Raw genomic sequence first — 19,999 nt, 5'->3', positions numbered from 1 at the left:
TTGCCAAGCCCTGCTGCTCCTCCCCCTGGAGTTGCTCCTTCCATGGCGAGGACGTCATCATCTTCCAAAATAAGTTCAGGCGCAAGATCAACGTGGGCCTCTTCAAGGACATCCTTAGGATGACATATTGAAGCCACCTAGTTAGCCTCGCGAAGCTATTCGCCACCTACATCTTTGGTGATAGCATCTTCATGATCTACGAGTTCGTCGACGGCACCGGCCTCTCCAATTGCCTGCAGAACCCTAAAATGCCCAATTTCATTATCCATGGGACCTAAATGTCGAGGATGCAGTTCGCCACCAACGTCGCACATGGCCTCGATTACATTCACAATAACATTGGCCTCCACAAGATCCTCATTTACAATCGCATCAAGAGCAGCAGCATCGCAGTGACGCACCTATCATTCAAAGCCAAGATTTTCCATAGGGCTGCCTCGGCTATGTGGCAAGGCGGATGAGAACAACATGTTTCGGGAGTGGGTGGGTCCAGCAAAAGGCGGCGGTGAGATCAAGGAGGATGGGGTCGGCAATTTTATGTTGTTATCAAATGAATTTTCAATCTGGGAACAAAAATTTTGTGTCATTATTAAACATAGTCAAATGCTCAGAAAAACTCGTCCAGGAATGGAAATAGAATTTTTCTAAGAAGAAGAAGAAGAGAGCGACAGCATCTGCACAATCGCTCTGCACAACCCCGGCTGTAACGAAGAAGAAGAAGAAGAAGAAGAAGAAGAAGAAGAAGAGAGCGACAGCATCTGCACCCCGGCTGTAACCCTGGCTGTAACGTAATTCAAACAAGTTTAACTGAATCGCACGGCTATGAAGTGGTTAGTGACGGAGATAACATGACGGTGAAGTAAGGATATCAAGATCAGTAAATTCATTCATTTGTCGCTTGAGACTCATGTTTCACAAAAATGCAATTGTCCGAGGATGATTGGCCTGGTCAACTTCGGCGGTTTATCAATGGTATTAGAACTTCGACGGCAACTTAGGGGATGTGTCTTTAATTCTACATTACCCATGGATAAGCGGTCGTATTAGTAGACAAGCACCACCACAAACTAGCACAGTACGTTTTAAACCTAACGAGGGTCGTTGCCTTCAATAACAAAAACATCATTGACCATCCCTCCAGAAGTTCTTTTCCAGTTTCTTCCATGGAAAAAGCAAGGAAAGAATGACCAAAGGCAAATTCACTTGACCATAAAACGAAAGCTCCCACTAGCATAACTTCACACTGCGTTCTTCCATCACAACACACATACTCTTTTCAAGCCGCAAGCTCGGGAGTATATGGAATGGCAATCACATTCAAGTCGTTCTTTCTCTTGACCACCATCCCGAAAGTCTCCGTCATGTCGAGCTCCTCTGGGGCCTTCCCATTGGGCAGCTTCCAGTCAAAATGGTACAAAAACGACGCCAACAGGAGCTCTATGTTCGCATAGGCGAATGCAGTGCCAGGGCACGACCTCCTACCGGACCCAAAAGGAAGAAATTGGAAGTCCGTCCCTTTGAAGTCCACCAAGGACTCGAGGAACCTCTCCGGCTCGTACTTCTCTGAGTCGGTCCAGTAATCGGGGTCTCTTCCTAGCGTCAGCGCATTGACGATGATCCGGGAATTCACAGGTACTCTGTACCCATCGATTTCGGCTTCTTCAATCGCTTCCCTAGGAATCAAAGGGGCCGGAGGGTGGAGCCTCAGGGTTTCTTTGATGATCGATTTCAAGTACTTGAGCTCATTGAGGTCCGATTCTTCTACATGATGCTTTCCTTTTAGGGCTTGTCTCACCTCGGCCTGTGCCTTGGCCATCACTTCCGGGTTTCGGATTAGTTCTGACATCGTCCACTCCACGGTTGCCGATGAACTGTAGCTCCCAGCCCCAAATAATTCCTAGAATTAGAAAATTTTGTAAGTGAAATTTACTTACATTGGAGAGCCAACGATTTTTGCCTGTGTTAATTAGTGAGAGTGTGTGATACCATAAACAATCTCGAAAATAATATCTATACTCCATATAAAAATAAAGGATAGTCTCCAGTGATCCCCACAAGTTTTACTTGAAACTCAAAATTGTATCTTTATTTTTCTAAGTTCAAAATTGTTTTTGAACATTTTAAAAGTGTGACAATTTGTCCATCAGTTATATTTGACCGCTAGTAACGAGTTGGCGGCAAGAAAGTCAAGGTGACAATCTGAGTACACATAATGTGTTTTTATTGTTACATACGTGGTCATAAAAAATTAAAAAAAAAAATTATGTGTGTTAAAAAGATTAAAAATTCAAATGGAAAGTCAAGAAAAATGTTCAGCGGGAAAGGCCCACCGCTGAACAAAACAGGAGAGGGGAAAAAGCACAGTGGTCAACTCAAATCTGGCACCAAAACCTCGATGGTGGTCGCATCAGTTTTCCGACCGCCACGACGGGTTGCTTGAGGTGTGTAGCCACCATGAGATGGTCACAAGCGGCACCAATAGCGGCGCCTCAATAGGCATATTGTAGGCATTTAGGTCCAAGCGTAATTGCATTTTTTTCATGTGCAATCCATATGTAAGAAAACCTCTAACATTGTAAGTTCTGTTTGATTTATTTAAGGATAATACCACAAAAAACCTTAAATTAGTATACTTATGATAAATTGACTCAAAACTAATTTTTTAACCACTAAAAACTCCAAACTAATTTATTTATGACAAATTTACCTCAAACTAATTTTTTACTACAAAAAAATCCAAAACCGGTACATTTGTGACAATTTTACTTTCTACTAAATTAAATTAATACTACAAAAAATCACAAACCAATACACTTATAATAAACGGAGGGTAAATCTCAAACTAGTATACCCATCAACTGCCATATGTAATCTAATATAACAATTTGACGATAAAATTTAATGGAATCTAATAGAAGATAAATTTGCCATAGGTGTATTAGTTTGGATTGTCCATTGTATTAACCCATGAATTCATTCATAGAAAAAGGGAAACCCAATTCCGATGTATTTTGAATCAAACTTTATTTTTGTTTTTCAGAAAAAGAAATTTCATGAGAGTCGTACATATTGTTGAGATAATTAACTGTGTTACTTAAGCAGTAAAATTTGTAACTTAGGAAAGGTCAACGCAACTATCGGGCCATCTAATTTATCTTTCATTTTGTCTTTAGTTAGTTAAATCTCTCTCGTGATATTACGTCAACTTACACTCGTTTCCCAAGCAGAGCAAATCTTTGAAATCTCTATTTCTTCATGAATGTTCCTTTTCTCTTTTTTTACCACACGTACATGCATATGAGTCTCTTTGTAGTGTTTCTTTACGGGAGTTTATCTTATGGTATTCACAAAAGCAACAACACCCAATATAATAACAAAACCTGTCACTACCATATAAGTTCGATTATCAAGTGGGGTGAAAAATCAATTCCGGTGTTCAAGCACACCAACCAACTCTATATGCATGGTCATACTTGATGAAACACATGTTCAAGGTTGGACATATCACTTAACAAAATAATATTAGTGTACCCTAAATTTCTCAATTGCTGCTAGCACCGTGTATAATTTTGACAAAAAAAGAAGAAGATATAAAAGCCATTACCGTATAAACTCACCAGAATGAGACCTTTAATATCATCGACAGTCGGATGAAACCCGACCTCCTTGGACTGCTCAAGTCTCAAGAGCACATCAAGAATATCTTCTCCTCCACCCAACGCATCATCCTCGTTAATTCTCGAGGATCGATCTATTTCCATCTTATGTTCTTCGATGATGCTATCGAAGATCTTGTCCATCTTCCCCACCAACATATCTAGTTTCGATTTCATCCTGCTCAGGCGGGTTAGAATTTTGAGCGACGGAAAAATCTCAGCCACGCCAAAGCCACCGGTCAACGCGACCGACTCTTTAAGCAACGCGATGAATGCCTCTTGTTGCTTGCACCTTCTGCCGACAGCCGCCTTGGAAATTATGCTATTCGAGAAAGCGAAGATTTTCTCGCTTAGATTGAATGGCGAACAGGACAATGACCGCATGTTATCAACCAAACCACGCGCCTCCTCTTCTCTAATGGATTTAAAAGACCGGACGCGGGGTGCGCTCAGGAGCTCTGTGACGCAAATCTTGCGCATTTGCCTCCAATATTCGCCGTAGGGCGAGAAGATCATGTTCGGGTAAATGGCCATCTCCATGAACACGAATGTCGGGCGTTGTGCGAAGGTGAGCTCATGGGTCTTGAGGACTTGTTCGCCAGTTTAGGATTAGAAACCGTCACGACCGAGAGCTCACCGAGCTGGAGATGGAAGATGGGTCCATATGTTTTGGCCAGGTCACTCAAGCGAAGGTGAGGTAGTGAGCCAATGAAATGGTGTAAATTCCCAATGAATGGCAGCTTTTTGGGACCCGGTGGGAGATGCTTCGTGCGTGAGCTTTTGGTTGCATTTTTACTGGAAAATATTTTGAGAAAGAACAGGAAGAGGAGAGAAGAGAGGATAAAAAGAAGCATTGTGGGGGATATTATGAGAGAAACTCTTGGCAAGGCTTTTGTGTGGCAATAGGGGCGATTGCCCTTTATATATATAGTGTTTCTTGCAATGATAGATGATTATATATGTATATCTTTTTCAAATGCAACATGATGGGTGGTGACAACGACCTAATTAAATAACTCATTTGATAGTTATCATTACACAATATTCATTTTGAGCTATAACTATTCTGTCCATATATATATGCCAAAAGGTTAGTCGAATTTTAAAGTGTTATAGTACTTTATTTAATGATTTATTTGCCCCGTAATATTGCTAATAGTTACCGGTAAATATTCCTCCAAATATAACAAATTCTCAAATAAGAATACTAGATTGCAATTCTAGTATTTCTTCAAAGTTTATCTAGCAAACAATTGAAAAATGACTATACTTTTGGAATGAAAACTTGAAAATGATTTCGTATTCATTCATGCTAAATATATATATCAATCTTTAAGAATATGGCAATATCAATCTTAAAGAACATAGGCAATTCTTTGTGAAATGTTGCAAAGTAAACTAAGATATCCTTTCAGAAGAAGTTATAAAATGAACAAAGGTATTCATTTGGAAGAAGTTGCAAAATAAACAAATGCAACCCTTCAAGAAAGGTAGCAAACTGAACAAGTATAATTTCCAAAAGTTATCTTGAAAATTCACATATAAAAATTCGGAATAATAAAAATAATAAAAAATAATATTTTTTAATAAATAAAATTCCAAATTTTCATAATGTCCAAAAATACTTAATAAACAAAAAACAACCTTTCAACTAATAAATGTTAATAAGATAATCGTGCAAATAAAAATAAAAATAAAGGAGTTAGTACTAATTAAACCGTAGGCATGCAAGCATGCAAATTGCTAAGTGCACCTAATAATCATGCTAAAATCACACAATTATTCATGCATCCACATGCAGATATTGTAGGGCCTAGCTCACACCCCTACATTTTATTTAAACACATTAGAAAATGCTCACACTTATAAATTAGTCAATCTTCTCTCAACTTTCTTATGTGGGACAATGAAAAACACATTTTGTTTGTTTTACAAACATCCAATGCACCCACCCCGTTGTGGATGCGTTGGTTCGGACGTTCCTCTCTTCCGGTTGGGGGAGGTTCGAGTCACCGCAGATCGCATTTGCGCGACTTAAGTGCGGCGCTGTGGAGGTGGGTCCCCACGCTAGCGTCGCCCGAGTTTATATCGCTAGTTTTTGCTGTACGTGCGGTTCCCGAGTCATTAAAAAAAAAAAAAAAAAAATCCAACACAAGCTAGCTAAAGATCTCACAATGGATATAGCTTGACTTGTAATCCCTAAAATCAATCAATTATTACACTTTGTGTGGTAATGATTTGAATATGCTTGAACAAAACTTTATAAACTTGTTACTATGATCTTATTAGTTGAAGGTTGATGTTTATATAACAATACGCAGGGTGCGGTGCCATGAAGTTTTATTCCAATGACTAGAGGAGTTAGTCGCTTCATGAGAGGCGGCGATAGTCTTTTGACAAATTTCAAATAGAAAACTCCATATGAGGCTACATCCTAAAGATGCATATTGACACATATTAACTGTTTTTTTTTTCTCAGTAGTCACCTATCTAACCTGTTACATAAAGTTAGAATTGAAAACACCGAGTTTTAAATTCAGCGTGCCATGAGAATCACTAGACTTTTTTATTTTATAGCATCGGTTCATGTAGGTATTGTGAAAAATCTATCACAGTCATGCTTAAATATAAATAATTACATAATACCTTATTAATTCAGGCAAAATCATGAGGTAACTTGAGAAGGAAGCTGCCGGTGCAGTTGAGGTGTTGTAAGTAATAGATCTACATAAGGTCGCTCAAAAAATTATTTCATCTGCGTATCTATCTACGCATCCTGTTACATATCTCATCTATCTCACCTTGCAGCTCGTCGGCGCTCAAGCCAACATGGGCGGCCGTCGCCGCGCGACGCATTGAACTTTTCCAGTCCTCTAGGTTTTGGTCTTCTTTGATGTCTGTCTTGGGCTTTATTGATGCGTCCTGGTGCGCCTTACTTTTTTGGCTGTTGTGTTGTCACCTTCCTTTTGGCTTTCGCTCATGTGTCTTTGCAATTTATGTACTTATTTATCAATATTTTCTCCACCAAAAAATATTATCCATATTTGGTTAGCCGTAATTTCATCACACCATGCGATATTTCCTCTTAAGTAGATGAATTATTGTATATAATAAGTTTATTCATATTCCTATGATTAGGATAATCTGTTTTGAGATGGGTAAGTTTCATATTACTAGAATATGAAAGTCAAACGAAATATCATGATCATCTTAATTTATTTTAACTTGAGATTTGCCCCGTGATCTGTTTCTTAAGTAGAGACGTTAGGTAGGATTAGCTACGACGAAAATACCTACAACATCGATTTAAACATTCAGTTATAGTTGTTTAATGAAATGTTCACATTCTCTTCACTTCCCTTCTTTTTCTTCTTCTTTTTCTTTTTTTTTTTAAATCGGAGCGCATATAATGCACATATTTCATCATATTTCTTTCTCAATAGATAGATTACGTACCACGCGCTACCAGCTATTAACATTTTCTTTTATGATTTTAGTAAGGGTGCTCATCCGACGGAAGCAACGGGGAGCCAAGTTTTCAATATTAGAAGTCTGGACGTCACTCCAAAATTTGTCAGAAGTGGGCTTGAAATAGCTGGCGACCATTCTAGCTCTTAACTCATTCCTTTCCTTTTAAAGTTTTGACCTGCACAGGGCCGAACGTATCCCTGACTTGAGAGGGAATCGCGCAATGCACGTGTTGTTCAGCTTCAGCCCCGGCGCTCTTGATGGGTTCCCAGTCAACCATCAGAAGGTTCTCTGAAGTTATGCATAGGAGAAACCAAATCAAAGTCCTTACTCGGAGGTTGTGGCTCGACTTGAAAGGCTTTTCAAATTTGGATTTTACTAGCGTAATAATATTTGAGTTATTGTGAGAATAATAATTTATTGTGAACCACAAATTCTTAAAATAATAAACAATAATAATTTATAATAATTTATTATTTTGTTGATTATTTTTTAAAATATTCCTTAAAATAAACATGTGATAATGTGATAAAAAAAAAAAAAAAATTATAATTATTTATTATTTAATTTTTTTATAGTCAAAATAGATCGTTATTATCCAGTTGATTAAAATGGTCATTTTTTTCTTTCAATTCCTTGCGCATTATTGCCACTTATGCAGACAACCATGAGCTTGTGTGTCCTCGGTAAATGCAGCAAACATAGTGCCAAAAAAGTGGGAGCAGTGGAAAGAAGCTTTACTTGAGCCATCCTGCCCGGCGAGTATTTTCTCAAGTACTTGTTTCGGGAGGACCGCTGGAAAGCGCCAGGTCATGGGCTTGGTGTCGCTTCTGCGCAACTACAAGCGAAGCACAACGAGTTGCGTTGCCTCAAAGAAAAGATGGAGAAAAATTAAAGAGATCGTCAAGCCGCCATATCCGCCTATAAAATTGCCAACCTTTAATTGTTGGGACATTTAAAATGTCAAACATCGCGTGCTAGATGCTGACAATACAACTACTCTTGTTTTTGTTTAACATGACATGCTAAGCTCGAGGCAGTTGTTTACTTTTGTGTGATTGATATTCAATCCTCATGCGTTAGAGTGAAAAAAAGAAAGATGTACTAGAGAAGCAAATTAGAATGATGGAAGCAACAATTTAAAATTTTCATTTGAAAAATCACCATCACTATAGGGTTGACCTTGGACCGATACTCACCCTTACTTACGACTCAAGTTGTTGGAAAGACCGTAAAGATGCAAGAGCTCATATTCGCTCAAAAGCCACTTTCCATCTCGGGAGGTAATGGCCTACGAGGATTAGAGCTTCATCTTCGCTCCTTACAGAGACTACTGGCGGCCACTCTTGTGGCACCATTTTGACTTGACAACTACCTAATGGGCAAAGTCCTGAAGAACCTTAACAATTAACATGACCGAGGCTTTTGCAGCAACGATTGAGAAGGAATGATTTGTATGTGATTTCTACCCCTCAATTTGCAGCATCAATTGAGAAAGATCATCTGCCTTATGATTTTTGTAAATTAAATTCTCAGGAGATCTGTAAAAATCCTTAAATTCCTTTTTGCGATCACCCTAGCTCCTCAATAATATCCCATCATAAATCGCCAAAGCTAATTTAATTGCTTCAATTTTTGAACTAACATAGAAATCTAGTGCCTCAATTTCCATATCAACTATCTCCCAAGACATTTAACAAAAATTCTCCCTAAGATCACCAAAATAACTATCTATCTAAATTCCAGAATTCCAAAAGAGTGTCGTCATTCAAAGGATCTTCACTTAAGATTCAACACTTACAAACTTCTTAGATCAATAACTTAACTACTCACCTTAAATCATTCTTAAGAAAAGCACATCTTAAGCAAGCTAATAACACCGATTACATAATTAGCAAGACCATACCTATAACTTACTCTTTGAACTTTAACTCCCAATTTAAAGTTCAAGCTTAGTATTTCAAACTTAGTTTTCTAAGATCCATTCTCATCTCACTAGAACTCCCCCTAAAGATTCAAATACCTCACTAGGAGACCTTCTATTTCGTACATATTACTAGAATCGTAACCCATTCCTCAGAATCCCAATTTCTTGTTTGTATGATCGTAACTTTTATTAAAAATTGACAGCTTATTCGAAAGAACCTATCTTACAGCTACGCAATCCAAACTAGCCTTAATATACGAACAACTTAATCTGATTTAAACTCATCATAGTAGACAATGGTATTAAATGTGTAGAGAGCCATCACGTATTTTCTTAAATAAATGCATCAATCTTATGATTCTAGTAATGAGAAAATTGTCCAAAAAGCCCTAAACCTATTATACATTTGCTAATTCAGTCATAAACCCTATAATTTTGCTAATTCAGTCATCTTTTTCAATTTTTGCCAATTAAGTCAATTTGACTAATTTTGGTTAGAAAATGTTGACGTGGATGCGGTGGGGCTGTCGGCGCGACGTAGACAAATCAATAATATTTTAATATTTTTAACATTATTTTGCTGCGCGGCAAAAGGAAAAGCAAAAAGCCAAAAAGAAAAGAAAAGAAAGAAAAAAAATCAGAAAAATTCAAAAAATATTAAAATTATTCAAATTTGTCCACGTCAACGCTATCGGTCCTATGTGGCGATCGTCGACATCCAAGTCGGTATTTTCCGGCAAAAATTAGTCGGATGGACTCCACGGTGTTAAGAAGTGAAAATGTTATGGTAAATTGATAAAAGTAAAAGTTTATGATTGAATTAGTAAAAATACAATATGTTTTGAACTTTTGGACAATTTTCCCATCTATGAATTATAACTTAAATTCCTAAATATCGCATCTTCTCAACTATTGTTGGAGGAATTGTACCATACTCGTTCCGTATTCTCAATGTCTCATGTGGTCGTACTCCTTAAGTGACCTTTGTTGGGCCCCACGAAAACATTGCGTTTTGTCTGACTCACAATGCGTTCTGTGGTCGCCAAGGCTTTGACCCACCCGATTCAGATTTCAACAAAGTACAAATCAATGCAGGATATGGGCAAGTGATGCTTGTAATTCTTCTAATGTTCGCCCCTTGGTCTCCGGCCTTAGCTTCGCAGCGAATACAACAGACAAACCGCAAACGCATGCGAAAATCAGAAAGGTTCCTGCAAGCAGCATAGTCAATGCATAGATTTGTTAGTACATACAACCGACATAGAACACATGCGGTTCAGGTATTTAAGCTCCATAGAAGCATAGCCCGATGAAAACTACCAAACAAGAAGGAAACAAAAGGAGAATTACTTACCAGGTGCACTCCATTCGAGCATGAAGTTGAAGGTGTAGGTAACAATCCAAGAACAGGACCACCTGGAGAAGGTCACCACGCTTCCAGCTGACCCTTTAACATTTATTGGGAATACCTATTGGGAACACGTCCATCAGAATAGATAGTTTTCTAATCCTATACGTGGTCTTGAAATAGAGATTATAGAGTGTAATGTTAGACTGAAGGTATCTATTTACCTCAGACATTATAACCCACGGTAACCCTGAAATGCCTAGTGAGTAAGTTATGGAATACACCTAATTGCAATAATCATCTGTCAGCAACTTCAACACAACTAGTCCTGGAAAGACGGCTGACGACTTAGAAGCAGTAATATTGAATGAAGAATTCAGCTAATTGTTGCTTCCATGTTGAAAGAGAACATGGTCAAACATTTTTCATTTTCTTTCCCCATCTTGTCCCAGACAGATTGAGAAATGAGTTGAAAACGAAATTCATTCCAATAGATTTTTCTAAAACTGAACAAAAACAATCAAGCGCAAAACAATCTTGTTTCTCTTTGTCGAAGTGTGCTCTGGCAATGTATTATTGCCTGGAGAAGTAGAACTGAGCCGCAACTTGTTATGCTCTCAATTATAGGAGCTAGTCGTATAAGAGTTGAAAAACAAGAAAGTAGAAAGTATTTGTTATAGATGCTTACCAAAATGCATACATAGGCCAAAATGGGAGTGACTTTCTTCTAATACTGCAGGTCCTGGTTTAACAGCAAGGTATTAAAACAAAGGATATGGCCACTTGATGACATCAAGAAGAATGAGTAGGCTTAGCTAGTGTTTGAATACCTGCATGAAGAATGAGAATCCCAGAAGAAAGCAACTGAAGCCCATTCCAGCGGATGAAACCTGCAAACGAAGGTCAGATTTGGTTATGCTTATGAGCAACTTTAGAGGCTACGTCAATATGTATTAATTTAGTCACCAATAGAAGTGGTCTTCTTCCAACTTTATCTGTCAAGATTACACTAAGAGCGCTTGCTGGGATCTGCAAAACAGGTGAGGAATCTTGAAATGGGACAAACGAAATTATCTTCCAGCACGATTCTTGTTAATCGATTACTTGGACAATAGCTATGCTTCAGCCTTCTGGTACCAATGCTGCTTGAAAAGTCTATTAGGATAATAAGTTGTGATTACCAAGTCTTCATTCTTTATGATTAAGTAATAAATTAATAGCACGATCTTTACCAGCTGATTTAAATATAGCGCTTGCATAATAATCAAATGCATTCGCCCCTTCAAATTGTTGTAGCATCATCAATCCGACTCCTATCTAAGCTTTGCAAACATTAGGAAATAGAAAATTAAGAGCGAAAATGGCAAGCCATTCGAATATTTTTTTAGAAAGGCTTACTATCAGGGAGTGAGCGTATCTTTGTTGAAACAAATCGAGAATCCTAGACTGGGATTGCCGTTCAAAGGTTTCTGTATAGTCCCGTAAGACAATATGAATGGAAATATTAGAAAGTGATAGGAAAAGGGAAAATTCTGATATGTTAAATGGAGATATTACTTTTATTTCTGCTACTTCTTGGGAAATGTCGATGCTTTTGCCTCGGAGTCTCTACAAATGACTTCAAACTCCTTTTCTTGACCGACTTTTTACCTATGAGTCATTAACTACGCTAATCATCTTCCTCGCAATGGATAATGTTGAGCCCCAACTGTAATATTGCTAAAATTCACTTCATTTTGTGATTTTAGTTTTTTAAACAATTAGTAAACTCTTACAAAATGATCCATTCACCACCATACTTCAATTTCAGTCATGAGTAAAATTTATTTGTTGGCATAATACTCAGTTCGTCACCACTCTTCCCATCTTCAGTCTTTGGTAAAGTAATGTGTTTGCGCATGAGAAACATCTAAAGTGATTTCCATGCTCTTGTGGTATGTTGCGGTGGTTTAAAAGATTCTCCTCATGGCATGCGGCATTTTACTTGTGCTATTTAAATTGCCCTCATCTAATCATCAAAGTTCCATTATGTCATGTGTGGAGAGAATCCCTTGTATTATTTTAAAGATTGACCAAATAATCAAAGGTTACTACTGCATCTCTAGTTGTATAAGAACCAACTTATAGATGCACAAACCAATGTACAATTGGTGTATGGACCAGGAAGATCTAAAGGCTAGTGATGCTTTGATTCAACAAAACTGCTTCTACAAAATTTGAATAAAATATCGAAAGCAAAGGGTTTCTAAAGTTAGATGGACCTGTGTATAATGTGAACCGGTTGCGTATGTGAATTAGAAATCATTACTATGTTGGAAGGACCAAAGTGTAGAAGGTAAAATAATCAACTCAATGTGAAGTATTAAAAGGCCGGAAGGGAGGGGGTTGCGAAAGCAGCCTCCCGCTATAGACAAAGAGTATAAGATGTGTTTAAGTGCTTCTACATTCCTGGATAAAAGACCCAATCTTCTTCCAAACTGGTTTGAATTCAAATTATCTAGCAACTACTTTTAAGGTCCGGAATCCACAAAAAGCAACCGGAGAAGATCATTATAGTTTTTCCTTTTTGTCCAAGCAGCCGAGAGTCAAACAACCTGAGAAGCAAAAGCCTCTATTTGTGAAAAGTTTTGCTTTGCCTAGGAACAGGAGACTAGACATACCATTTTTAGGTCTCGAACACATAAATTGGTCCCAAGGTTCTTTTGACTCGAGATGGGTTTCAAAGGTTAGTTTGAAGATCGGAAGGCTAATCAAAGTAAAAGGATGGCTTAGGACTTGGATGGAAATGAAGAACTTCTATTTTCTCTCCGTCAATCATACTCTCGCACTTATACTTATTATTGTCGCGACCTATTTTTTTGGGTGCACCACCTAAAACTAGGTTAATGGACTACTAAGATTTTTGAAAGTGAAAGATGCTGTATCTTTAGGGAAAAGATCATAATTTCAGATCTCCGATGATGGAATAAGAAGATGTCAATGACGACTTTGTGTTCCCGACAATGAGGAATTGAGGAAGAAATTCGTCGGAGGCACATAAGAGTAATTATAGTATCCACCGTGTAGTACAAAGATGTACGATAAATTTGCGTCGAAGAATTTTGGTGGAATGGTATGAAGGCAGATACGGCTAAGTACGTATCTCAATGTTTGACATGTCAGCAAGTGAAAGAGGAACATCAGAACCCGCGAGACTTTTTGAGGCCATTAGACATTCCCAGAATGGAAATGGGAACATATAACGATGGACTTTGTGCAAGGATTGCCCAAGGACATCAAGTAGCCATGATTCAATTTGGGTGATAGTGGATCGTTTGACTAAGTCGGCACATTTCTTAGCGATTCGCATGGACTACCCAATGGATAAGTATGCGGACATGTATGTAAGTCAAGGGTACGCTACATGGTGTTCCAAAGACTATTACTTCAGATCGAGATTCGAGGTTTACTTGAATTTTGGAGAAGTCTTCAAGATGCGTTAGGATCTAAACTTCGCCTTAGTACATCTTTTTTCATCCTCGGATGCATTTGGTCAATCGTAAAGAGTGATCCGTATATTAGAGGATATGTTAAGGGCTTCGTAATGTTTCAAAGGAAATTGGGATGAAAGATTGCATTTGGTAGAGTTTGCCTATAATAATAGCTTTAAAAGTATAGGCATGGCACCTTATGAGGCATTATATGGAAGGAGATGTAGGACTCCCGTCTCGTTGGAGTGAAGTAGGTGAAAGGAAGTTGACAGACCTGAACTGAGTACAAGTACCGCTGAGGCTGTTGAAATTATCGAGAAAAGACTTAGAGCAGCTCGAGTAGACAGAAGGCTACGCAGATAGGCGTAGAAGGCCTTTGGAATTTAGTGTAGAGACCATGTATTCCTTAAGGTATCTCCAATGAAAGGAATATCTCGATTCGGGATGAAGGGTAAGCTAAGACCTAGGTTTGTTGGACCTTTGAAATTCTTTGAAAGGATAGGGGATGTAGCTTATCGTTTAGCATTACCTCCTAAGTTAGAAAATCTGCACGATGTGTTTCATGTATCGATGTTGAGGAAGTACCGGCCGGATCCTGGTCACATACTCGATCATGAAGCCATCAAAATGGATGAGAAAGTAAGGTACATTGAAGAGCCTGTGCAGATATTGGATCGAAAGGAGCAAATTCTTAGGACCAAGAAGATCCCATTGGTTAAGGTGTTATGGCGACATCATGATATGGAAGAAGCCACATGGAAAGTGAGGATCGATGAAGGAAAAGTACCCCTATTTGTTTAAAGAAGGCGCCGAGTGGTGTTTGAATTTCGAGGACGAAATTCTCTAAGGAGGGGAGAATTGTGGCATCCCAAAATTCAAAGCCAAGCCATAAGGTGTGTTAAAGTCTTTAATTAGGTGAGCAATACCGAAGCACGGATGAGTTGTGAGTGAATGGTATGGCTGTTTGTGTTCGGACCATGTGAGTCAGTAACTTGTTTTAGCTTGTATGTGTGTTTAGAGTCAGATTTTGGCTTTGATTGCTTCATGAGAGTTGTAGATAACATCTTTAACTACAACATAATGAAATTTCGTGGAAACTTATGGAGATTTGAGGGGTTAAAGTCTTGTTCTCCGGAGACCTCAGATCTGGAGAGTTTTCACTGACCTCTTGCTAGATCTGTGACTGCATGTTGATTTGTGATGAGAATCTCACTTCGATTTCTTCATGAAAGTTGTAGGATACATCTTAAACTACAGCATACTCAAATTTGAAGTGAAATGAACAAGTATAACCTAGTAAATCGACTAGATCTTGAAGATGATGGTTCTGGTGATGTATTCCGAGATACCCGAGACTTCAAGGACTTAAATGATGACTATAATCTGGTTATTTGACCTAGATCTCTTCATGAAACTTGTAGAGGACACTTTTATGTATAAAATATCTAAATTTCAGAGGAAAAAAAACGAATAAGTGGGTGAAATCTCAATATTTCGGAGATGTGTACACTGGACGATGCGGTAATGGATCCAGAAGCTTTGTGAGGTTGTATAAAATAATATAGAAAGAATCTGGCTTGGAGTTCTTCATGAAAGTTGTACGAAAATGTCTTTTCTATCACTCTGTAAAATTTCGTAATTTTTGGAGGCCGTATGGATATTTTAATCGAATTTATTCAGAAACTGTGCATTCTGTTATTATCCGAATATTATGTGCTATTTGTGGAAATTGTGAAATTTTGTGAAATTCAATTTGGCCATGAATTTTGCATGAAATTTTCATCCTATTGGTTTGTTTAATGATTGCTTGAATTTTATGATTTTGGGAAATCACAGATATTGAATTTAATATTTATTTATAAATAAATAAATAAGATAATAAAAATAAATAATAATAATAATAATAATAATAATAATAATAATAATAATAATAATAATAAATGGATTATTTTATTGGCCATAAATTCCATTGAATTTATTAATGAATAATTATACATTGTTGCATGTATGATAAGACATTGGTGTATGTATGACCATGAATTGTGATGCATGTGTGAATCATATGCCATGTTAAAATGAGATCAAAATGATGATAAATGTGGATAATGATGAGTGAGTAAGTGTTGTGGTGGAGGATGAGACCGAATGTACAGAGATGCATTGCCGGATTCCCCAGGGAGATCGAGGATGCCCTAATGTGGGGGCCTGGAAATGGCTGAGGTCTTTGCCCGAAAGGAATGCCTCGCGATGCCGTGGATTTGGGGTGTGGGATGCCCGGCCAGGGAGTGTAAATGCCGGAAGCCCTGTTGGAGGTTTATGCCTGAAGAGAATGCCTCGTGATGCTAGTTGAGATGCGAGATGCTCGGAATGTGGGGGCCCGGATGCCTGGTGGCCCTAGAGGCCGACGCCTAAGCCTCGAGGTCTTTGCCCGAGGGGATGATAAAATTGATGAATTGAGAAATGGGTGATGTGGTGATCAAGATTGAAATCCAAAAGTGGAAATTAAATCATGATATTATATGCATGATGATGATGATGATGATGATATGTGATGTGAAATAATGATGATCACCCATGATATTATATGCATGATGATGATGATGATGATGATGATGATGATGATGATGATGATATGTGATGTGAAATAATGATGATCACCCATGATATTATATGCATGATGATATGCATGATGATGATGATGATGATGATATGTGATGTGAAATAATGATGATCATCCATGATATTATATGCATGATGATATGCATGATGATGATGATGATGATATGTGATGTGAAATAATGATGATCACCCATGATAGTATATGCATGATGATATGCATGATGATGATGATGATATGTGATGTGAAATAATGATGATCACCTACGATATTATATGCATGATGATATGCATGATGATGATGATGATGATGATGATATGTGATGTGAAATAACGATGATCACCCATGATATTATATGCATGATGATGATGATGATGATGATGATGATGATGATATGTGATGTGAAATAATGATGATCACCCATGATATTATATGCATGATGATATGATGATGATGATGATGATGATGATGATGATATGTGATGTGAAATAATGATGATCACCTATGATATGATATGCATGATGATATGCATGACGATGATAATGATATATGATATGGCATGTGTAATGTGATGATGCCATGATGATGATGACATGTATGTTACGATGATGATACACATGAATGTGTTATGAATTGATATGATGATGCATGATAGTATGCGTATGGCTTCAAGGTAAGTGATGCCTGCAATGCATATATGATTGCATGATGCATTGAGTTGTTATTGGATTTCCTATCCGCCGTGGCCATTGACTCACCCCTCAGACCACATTTCGATTAGCGGTATGCCGCTTCCCGCCGTCACGCTGTGAGTGTTTTATGGTCTACCATCCGATGTAGAGGCCGAGTGCCGAGATAGACCTCCTTTTGTTCCCCTACTCAACTTTTATTCGAGTACGCTGTTTAGTGATGTACGACATAAGCCTGGGCTGGGGTCCCGTCATTCGGAGTTCATTTCTGTGCACGTTCGCGGGTTGGAGCGATGCGGGATGTTGCCGCCGCCATCGCCCGATGCACCGGGTTGGGTGTGAGACCCGCGCGATGAGTAGGAGCCGGATCTTTTGATGTAGATAGCCGACACTTTTGAAGGGGGGTTGTGCACATATGATGTTGAGGGTCGATGATTCTTTTTGAGGTTTTAGGCTGGACGTGGCTGAGTCCTAGCTTTTCCTTTTGTTATACCGACCCGAAGGGAATCCCATATTGATATATATATGTAAATAAAGTGTCGTGGCTTGTTTATAAAATGATGGTAATTAGTGGTGTGTATTTGTATCATGGTTGGTAGGGGGAGAGACGGTGATATTTTAATTTGCTTCCGCTAATGAGTCGCGTTGGGACCGATTGTTTAAAAAAAAAAAAAGTCTGCGAATTAGGACACTTCTTCGAAAGAAAGAAAGGTAATAAGGTGTAACATCGGCGCTAGTGACGACCTGCGAAGGGTTCGGGGTGTCACATTGGTCACGTCGCCTCATCGTCGTCTTGCCTTAAATCAGGTTTGTTGCTTTGATTCCTTCTCATTGTACTTGGAGGTAATGAATTGGCTGAGTTTTTTTTTTGGGTTTGATTTCTTGTTGGTTTCACGTGGGTGTTTTGGTGCGGGATTATGGGATTCTAGGGGGATTTAGGTAAGATGTGGTTCTTTGGGTGTGGTGAATCCGTGAATGCGTGTTCTTGTTGTGGGGTGTGATTGGTCTCCCCTACGTGGCTCACTGTTGATGGTGAATGCGTGTTCTTGTTGTGGGCCGTGATTGGTCTCCCCTGCGTGCCTCATTGTTGCTAGTGAATGTGTGCTCTTTTTGTGGGGCGTGATTGGTCTCCCCTGCGTGGCTCATTATTGATGATGCCTTGTTTGCGTTTGATTGTGCTGGCTGTAGATTTAGCTTGGTTTTCTTGGGGGTTGATTTTTGTGGGTACCTTTTGGGATTTCTTTTGGTCTTAATTTACTTAACTCGTGATGCTGGCTAATGCTACTTCCTCTCTCTGTAACGATGCTGCGCCTTTTTCTAGTGGTGATTCTCACTTTTTCTGAAGTTGAATCGTGTCACCTCCGTCACGTTGCTTCTGTTTGTGCACACCTCTCTCACGTTGCTTCCCTCATGCTTGTGTCTCCCTTGATTCTCACATGTATCAACTAGGCTAACTAAAAAAAGCCAGAGCTGATATGATGAACAACACCAAAATTCTGGTGCACTTTTCTCTATGCTTCTTTGTCTCTCAAAACCAGTGGGAGTATGAAATGAAATGAGATAGTTGTGTATGTGTGTGCGCTTGCATGAGTAGTTGAAGTTGTCGATGCTCTGTTTTAGCGATAGGCTGTGATAAATGCTCTGTTTAGCCAATCTAAGTTACTATATTAGGAAGGTTCTAGAATATGACACAAAAGGACAAAGATACTGACATTTTTAGGAATTTTTATGCATTGGGTAGCTATCCAAGGTTTAGAGTTGGATCCATTGATTCTAGTTTGATGCTTGTAGCTGCTATAATGACATTTTTATGCACTGAATGGCTATCCAAGGAAGCAACATGTTGCATTCTCTTTTTAATTGTCTTAAACTCATATTATGCTCAACTAGTGAAGGTTATATGGCATCCCAAAAAGAGGCATTCACCGCAAAGTGGACTGAGCCTTTAACCAACTTGTACGTCAGTTTGTTGATAGAAGAGGTCAAAAAGGGAAATCGTACCTCTTCTACTTTCAACAAAGCAGGGTGGAATACCATACGGACATAATTCAATAAACGAGCAGAACTTCAATATACTCAAGTACAGTTGAAGAACAAGGTGAACAAATTAATAAAGCAGTATGCTAGTTTCAAGAAGTTTCTTTCACAATCCGGATTTGGCTAGGATAATGTGAACAAAAAAGTTGTTGATGATCCAAGTATATTCATTTTGAGATTACTATAGATGTACATGCAAGATGTTTAATTGTGTTGCTGATATATGTCATCATTATGAAAATTGCAAGATAATATTGAGTGAGCAAAATTCAAGAAGGATGGGATTCCTCAATATCCCAACTTGGAGATACATATGCTATTGGGGAGTATGCAGCAGAAAATGCTGAAGATTTAGTGATGTTGGACGAACTTGGCATTGGTGGTGATGATGCAGACGATGGACCAGAGGATTTTCATGAACACCATCTTGATGAGGGATTTTTTTGTCTGACAAAACTCCTACTCCAGTTCATGACAAACATAGGATGGATAAAACTTCAAATGGTAAGAGGAGAAGGAGTAGTGAATCATTTGGCATTGCTAATACCTGCAAAGCCTTACAAGAGATGATCAAAAGCAAGGCTAGTCAATCTGTGAGTGGTTCCATCAACTCACAAGTCATATCACCACCTATAGACCCATTCTCCGTATCTACTATGATTGATCTCCTATTTGCCATGCCTACGTTGGAGCCGGATCTTTACAATAAAGCAGTGGAACGAGCCTGCGTTAATGCCAGGTGGAGGGAGGCTTTTATCCAAACCTCAGCTAAAAGGAGATATGGACT

The 19,999-nt window shown here is 38.5% G+C and overlaps 2 protein-coding genes and 1 pseudogene across 2 annotated transcripts; all 3 read right to left on the bottom strand.

Annotated features, from left to right (window-relative positions):
* Nucleotides 1–1,227: 1,227 nt before the first annotated feature.
* On the bottom strand, nucleotides 1,228–3,733 carry LOC120286484 (premnaspirodiene oxygenase-like). The gene is made up of 2 exons (XM_039298714.1): nucleotides 3,618–3,733; nucleotides 1,228–1,897 (listed from the first exon to the last, which is right to left on the bottom strand). Exon 2 carries the CDS (start codon nucleotides 1,844–1,846, stop codon nucleotides 1,277–1,279), a length of 570 nt encoding a protein of 189 aa, XP_039154648.1. The 5' UTR covers nucleotides 1,847–1,897; nucleotides 3,618–3,733; the 3' UTR covers nucleotides 1,228–1,276.
* LOC120287296 (premnaspirodiene oxygenase-like) lies at nucleotides 2,855–4,196 on the bottom strand. Its single transcript, XM_039300053.1, has 2 exons — nucleotides 3,618–4,196; nucleotides 2,855–2,872 (listed from the first exon to the last, which is right to left on the bottom strand). Exons 1-2 carry the CDS (start codon nucleotides 4,194–4,196, stop codon nucleotides 2,855–2,857), a joined length of 597 nt encoding a protein of 198 aa, XP_039155987.1.
* Nucleotides 4,197–10,137: 5,941 nt separating this feature from the next.
* Nucleotides 10,138–19,891, bottom strand: LOC104442818 (annotated as a pseudogene).
* Between the last annotated feature and the right edge of the window lie 108 nt (nucleotides 19,892–19,999).

The sequence above is a fragment of the Eucalyptus grandis genome, chromosome 8, assembly GCF_016545825.1.
Source record: "Eucalyptus grandis isolate ANBG69807.140 chromosome 8, ASM1654582v1, whole genome shotgun sequence".
NCBI lineage: Eukaryota > Viridiplantae > Streptophyta > Magnoliopsida > Myrtales > Myrtaceae > Eucalyptus > Eucalyptus grandis.
Note: the sequence above shows the minus strand (reverse complement) of the source record. Positions and strands in the feature narration are given on the sequence as shown.